Source organism: Anopheles bellator, chromosome X, assembly GCF_943735745.2.
Source record: "Anopheles bellator chromosome X, idAnoBellAS_SP24_06.2, whole genome shotgun sequence".
Classification (NCBI taxonomy): Eukaryota; Metazoa; Arthropoda; class Insecta; order Diptera; family Culicidae; genus Anopheles; species Anopheles bellator.
The window spans coordinates 3,068,528-3,075,151 of record NC_071287.1 but is presented as its reverse complement, the minus strand read 5'-3'; the positions used below and the strand labels follow the sequence as shown (position 1 = coordinate 3,075,151).

General features: G+C 49.2%; 1 protein-coding gene across 1 annotated transcript; it reads right to left on the bottom strand.

Annotated features, from left to right (window-relative positions):
* Nucleotides 1-2: 2 nt before the first annotated feature.
* LOC131213282 (uncharacterized) lies at nucleotides 3-5,815 on the bottom strand (the record flags this gene model as incomplete). Its single annotated transcript, XM_058207298.1, has 3 exons — nucleotides 5,732-5,815; nucleotides 1,406-3,639; nucleotides 3-676 (listed from the first exon to the last, which is right to left on the bottom strand). Coding segments are annotated over exons 2-3 (2,841 nt in total), but the record flags the coding sequence as incomplete, so codon positions are not given.
* Nucleotides 5,816-6,624: the final 809 nt, after the last annotated feature.

The window sequence follows — 6,624 nt, the reverse complement described above, 5'->3', positions numbered from 1 at the left end:
CGATCTTTGTCGCGCAGGCTCGGTATCTGACGTTTCAGCTCCTCGAACCGGTTCTTCAAGCCGATTCGGCGCTGGCGTTCCATGTTGTTATGAAGGTTGCGTTTTTCCGCCGAATCCGGCTCATGTGCGGTAACGTCGCAATGCGGGTCTGCTGCCCTACTGGCACCGGTTGACGATGCGGATTTCTTCCCTTGCCGGCGCGACCGTTTCACGGATGATGAACCGCCGCGATGGTGTTTACTGTTGCTGCCTCTCGCACTACTACTACTACTAATACCAGACCGTTTACGAGCGGACGATGGGACCGGTGGTGGAGATGAAGCCACACTCGAGCAGCCGCTGCCGGTCAGCAGTGGAGTGTTCGCACCGGAAATCGTCGTTGAACCGGCGGGAGTCGGATAGATACCGAGCATCAGGTTGACGCCGCCTCCGCCGCTAACGTTCAGCGAATGCGAACCACTAACGTAGCGGTCATCGTCGACACGATGCTGCTGTTGGCGATGTAAGCAACTTCCGCCGTACTGCGCGGAACCGGATGCCGCGTGGCGTGACGATGCCGCTGCTTGCTGCTTGCGAATCTTGCTGGCCACCGTTGACTGAAGAGCGCGCCGATCACGAGCCGTGGGATTCGTCGGCAAGTTCTTGTCACCGATTGACACGACATCGATTTCTTCCTCTGCAAATGAATGAAGAACAAACAATTCGCAATGATACAAAGGCTGCATGACCGAAAATCATTCTTAACTACCGATGTGTGTTAGTTCTTTGCCCCGAGTTCTTTGCCTTTGAGTTCTTTGTTGACGCAGCGCTCAACAAATTACGACGTATAGTTCATAGTGTTCAAGACTTTTGTGTTTGTACCGAAAGTTAAATTTAAGAACCTAACGCTCAAAAGCCTCATTTGGCCAAACATAATCGCATTCAAAACATCCTGTCGTTTGAATTAACAAACATGTTTATTTGAACAATGAAGATGGTGGCACAGCGATAAGTGTTGAGGCCAAGGATTCACAGGAATTAATGATTGGTTCCAGGAACGTAAAAAAAACATTAACGAAGGCACTTGCCTAGTCCAGAGCAGCAATTAACCATTGTTTACAAACCATGGAAAAAATCCAGTAGAATGGAAGACAAAGACAAAGACAAAGGCAAGACAAAGTGGTTTTGTATAGTCATAATGCACCATCGCGTGAAAGATGCAATTTAAACCCTTGGTGGAAAAAAAACTATAGTAGTAGTAAACTTGATGGAATTCTGTAGTAGTTTTTAGATTCAGATAGATTGTGTCAACTGTTGTTTGATCTGCAGAAGATGGGAGGCACTGTGTTTTTCGTATCTTTCCTGTTTTCTTTCAGTTTATTTCTTCTAAGATGATTTTGCTAGATCTAGTACGGCAACAATTTACCCGATTCGGAAGGTGTCTGCACGCCGAGGTCGTTCATGTTAAAGTGCCCCTTCGGCCGGGTGTAACTGTGGTCTCCAACGTGCGTCGCCTGGCGGCCCTCGAACGGTAGAGAATCGGACGACGTCGCACTTCCACCTCGACGTCGGCCGACGCTAGTGTCACGGAAAGAGGTCGGCGAAGTTGCAGTAGCACTGTCAAAGTTCGTCGACGAATCATTCTTATTAAGCTTCCTTCTCTTTGCAGGCTGTCCGCCGTCACCTAGACGGCCGGTGAGGTTCTGGCGACGTTGGCACCATACGCCCCGTTTGCCCAAGTGGCGGCGCGTGGCGCGTGATGGGCCATAACCATTGCTACTTCCGTACCCTGGCGCTCCCTTCTTGTAGTCTTCCTCGTCGCCGTCATCGTTGTCATCTTCCTCGGAGCAAGAAGTAGAGGAACAGTGCGCATAAATGGCTGATTCTCCTGCTGCTGCTGCATCCGAAAACCGTTTGTTATGTTGTTGTGGGCGATCACCTTTCTTCTCGACGTGCTCCTCATCATCATCATCATCATCATCTTCCTCAGAGCAGGAAGTAAAGGAACTGTCCAAACCACGGGGTGAGTCACTGGCCGATGCATCAGAAGGCAACTCGTCATCTTGTTCTAAGTCACACCCTTTCTCCACGAAATCTTCCTCCTCCTCGTCATCGTGTTTCTCGAACGAGAAACTTTTAGCAGTGACTGGCGAGTCACTGGGTGCTGTATCGAACAGCAATTCGTCATCCTGTTTATCATCCTCTTCAGCGTCGTCATTCTCCACTAACGTCTTCTCTTTCCGATGCACCGTTGTCAACGTGACCTTCTTGATAGCAGCACTAACAACCGTCGTGTCGGTCAGATCGCCAGCTAAGCTGGCGCAGCTACTTTTCGTCATTCTACGGCTGCTGCTGTTGCTGCTGTTGCTGCTGTTGTTCCAGTTCCAGTAGTGAAAATTACTGCAACTCCCCCGATCGCCACACTCGCCGGAACTTCTTACCGAGTTGTCGATCGTCTGCGAGGAGAAACTAAAAGCGGACGATAACGTCGCTGAGTCCCTTTCTTCGATTTCACGAAGATCGCGAAGCAGTTGGGACAGACTGTTGCTGCTGAAGCCACTGTCCGATGAGTCGGGCACCGTCCATAGCTGTCCGCCGAGCGGTTCGATGGATGTACTGCGCATGTAGCCTGCGCTGAGCTGTGCTGTGGCATCATCCTGGAGCAACTGGGCGGTTTGGTTACAGTAGTTTAGTGCAACGTTTTCCCCATTTATGCTACCACTGCTGACGGCCGAGGAAGCGGAAGGTGCAGCAGAGCCGGTAGCGGCTGGCGCTTCACTACAGCTAACGGTACAGGTGGCGACCAGGTCCAGCTTGTGTTTGAACTCCGGCGGATCATCATCCACGCTGAGTGGTGTATTCGAACTGGTGTGATGATGTATCGCACCACTCAGTATATGGTGTTCTCGGTTCTTCATGAACGCGCCGGTCGGAATATACGGTAGACGAAGCGTGGAAGTACTAGGGGACACATTTGTGCTGTAGTTGCCGCTGCTGCCGCTGCCGTTGCCGCCACCGCCGACGCCGACGCCGCCGCCGCTGACTATCGCACGGTTTTGTGGCTGTTGCTGTTGTGGGGAGCGTTTGATGAGCAACGAGCTACCGGCCGGTATCTCGGCCACCGTTGTTGGAACCCGGAACGGCGTTGACTGGGGCTTGAGCGTCTCTGCGCTCTCCTTGGCACTAGTAGTGTTTCCCGGTTTTGCCACCTCCGGTGCGAGATTCTGTAACTGGTTCCGTTGCTGTTCCTGCGCTAGTAGCACTAGCGGATCGCCGCCACCGTCAATGCAGCACCCTTCACCTAGACCTAAGCCGAACTTCTCCGGGTGCGATAGGTCTACGCAGACGCCGGACCACATGCAGTCATGCCTGATCTGGAGCCTCTGGTCGATGTTCACGTCGCACACCGAACCGGTCTCGGGCGGCACCGAAAGCTCGTCCCTAGGTGGCTCCGGCAGCGGAAGCTCTTCGGTGGACTCCTCCTCCATCGGGAAATTCGGTAGCAGGTTTTCGAATAAGTTGAATCCTGGTTCATCGTCGAGAAGGACGTTTTCCCCGGTTGCCTGCATCTCCAAGTGTTTTTTTTGTTCCATAGTTCGTTTGCTGGTTTTCCACTATTTACTACGTTGTACTGGCCCGAGACTTGACACTGCTTTCCTTCTGCAGCACAGGTAGAGAAAATGAAAAGAGAGAAGAAAATGTGTTAAAACGTCTGTTTGTTCATCTGCATCAACATCTACATGTAAACAAGGCATCTGGATGGGACAAGGCCAAGTTGAGTTCAGCTAAGCACCAAACATACCGGTGAAGGCACCTACCCCTCCCCCCTCCTTCCACCCCGCGTATGACGGTGATCAAGATTAAAGAACAATCATCGATCCGTTCGGGTTCAGTGGTTCAGTGAATGTTAATGCGCAATCAATTTTATGCTTGAAACAGTCGGAGCAGTTAAACTCAAAAAACGAGCAAAACGAGCAAAACAAGCATCCATTGAAAGTTGAACTTTTCCCCTATATTATTATAGTATATTCCCCTATTGTTGCCCAAGTACAATATATATTATAACACATGGCAACACAACCGCTCAGTGGACCAGCGATAATGTTAATCTCTGATGCTCCTCAGAGCGTTCCCGACTGCTCTATCAGCGGAGCGGGGGGACAAACGAAAAAGTTTAAAATGTTAGATAACGATACAGTAGATAAAGGTATTCTATCCACCAAAATTTTCCCGACCAGCCAACCATGGAGAGCATGCGTGCATTGGGGCGAACCTTTATCTAACAGAGAAGACCACACTTAACTAAACAGAATTTGCTCACTTAACAATCTTATGCAAAATAATACATGAGGACTGCCGAGAGTATTGTATGGCAACACGTTTGCATGACAATATTGCTTGCGTTTGAGACATGCGTTGCGCACGGTAAACTTTGTTCTGCCTCTGGAGAGGAAAACTTTTCACTTGAACCAATGGTCACTGAACGTGGGCAGAAATATTATATTTACAAAACTCAATTGACGCTTTTCACTCAGTTGAGATAGAGACTGAAATGTACGTTGTTCATCCTCGTATTGCGTAAAAAATTTTTAGCTTTTGTTGGAACTCCTCGCAAGCCAAGCCAGCAAAAGTAGCCCCCGAATGTATGATGGGACGGGTGTGGACTACCTTCACCGAGAATTACACCCTGCTAAGCAAATATCGATTTTTGAGTAGGAAAGAGAGCACCCGAGAGCCAGGAAACGAGATGCAGACAGTGACGCATCGATCCATTGCCGTTGCCTCTGGGAACCTTTCTCTCGCCAATTTCTTCTTTCGTTCAAATGCACTTTCTTGCAGATGTTGGCGTACGAACGGACGTGCTCACAAGAATAAAGAAATCGGGTAGAGAGTAAAGGAAAGAGACAGATCGAGAAAGAGAGAGAGAGAGAGAGCGAATGGGAACGGATGCAGTCTGTCGAAAAGGGGTAGAAAGAAGGGTAGGACGGGATGTTGAGGTGGTTGGTAGTACGAGTGATATGTAGGAAAGGTGCTAGAGAGGTAGGGAAGATAGACAGAAAGGTACCAAGTGTAGAGAAGGCAGGGAGAGATGTAGGGAATGATAGAGACAGAGGATCATCGTAGGGAAGGACATCCTGATTACTAGTGTGTTCAATAAGTTCGTATGGTCGATTTTCCATCAAATAGTGACGTCATAGCAGCTGCGCGAAAGTGTGTATTTTGAAGCCCTCCCTTCAGTTCCTCACTTCAAGGATGGAATTTATAAATTGGAGTTTCCTTGGAACAAGTGTACCGATGTGCCACACAGGGAAGGCCATACTGAGTAATGAAAGTTTTTTTTCCAAACGGTAAAAATGTCCTTTTTTATCCACCATACGAACTCATTGAACAGCCTAACCTAGGATACGGATATTGGTAACAACGGAAGACCGAAGCGGCCTGCCGCTTCGGATTCCTAGAATTCGGGTCGGTGAGCGCGTGTTTCGGTATTTGTGAGCAAGCTAGGACCCTCCGTGTCCCAACATACGGAGTCGTCCTTTTCCTTTGTCCTTGAATTTCTACCCGTACTGAAGACGCGCGTACACAAGAAGAAGGGCGCGCATCTTCCCGATAGGATCTTCTGGTGCCTAAAAGCTAAACAACGGAGACCAAATAAGGAGACCCATTTTTTTCACGAGCACGACCACCATTTGAAGTTTGAACTCTCTCAGAGGACGGGGATTGCAACGGAACAACCACGTTTTCTTCATACCTTCGATTGCCTCTCTCTCGGTAGTAGCGTTGCCCGGGCTGTTGGCACTCGGTTCACTACTTGCCACTGGTGAGTGGCTGCGCGCAACTTCTTACCACCCCCAAGAGGTTCATTCACATCCGGGGGCGCAGCACTCGGCGCGGATGCTTAACGGTTTTCCCACAACCGACGACGAGATAAACTCAAATTAACGGTGTAGCGACGTAGTTCTATATAGCACTATTTGAACCCCTTCCTCCTTGGGTAGAGGAGCTTGTAGTATTTGATTGTTGTTCACAAGAGCAGTTTGATAGAAGCGTTTTGTTGGAAAGGCTAAGTTTTTCCCGTTTCGCCGTTTTTAACTTCTCTCTCCTCAGATATCGGCCACACAACGTACGGAAGTAAGCGCACAGTACACGTAAAACACACAATGGACGAATGGGGAATAATGTGCCGGAAAGATGACGTATTTATTTCGAAATGTTCACCACCACTTGCCCACGAACGAACTTTGTTTCCTTACCCTGATCTCCACTATCTACGTGTTTTTTTCAAACTTCAACGTATTCACTTTTTCTTTGTACAACTGTACACTTGATGCACGAAACGGTCGGTACTTCTTGGACACCACAAACACAGCGCGCTGTGGCAACTAATAATTCACAATTCCACGAATTGATTAAAGACTGTTCCATTTGCTGTCCGTTTCTTGCTAGCGTGCCGCATTTCCGCCAACTTTGCGTCTTCTGCTGCTCCTCGACTAGACGTGGACATTTAGAGGACCCGACCACCCAACCACAAATCCAACTTCGCACCGCACTTCCGTTCTTAGAAAATCGGCAACACCACGGGAACCTTTAGAAGGCAGCGCTCGTACATATTCTCAGGACGGTCCCCAGCTCTAAGCCGGTAAC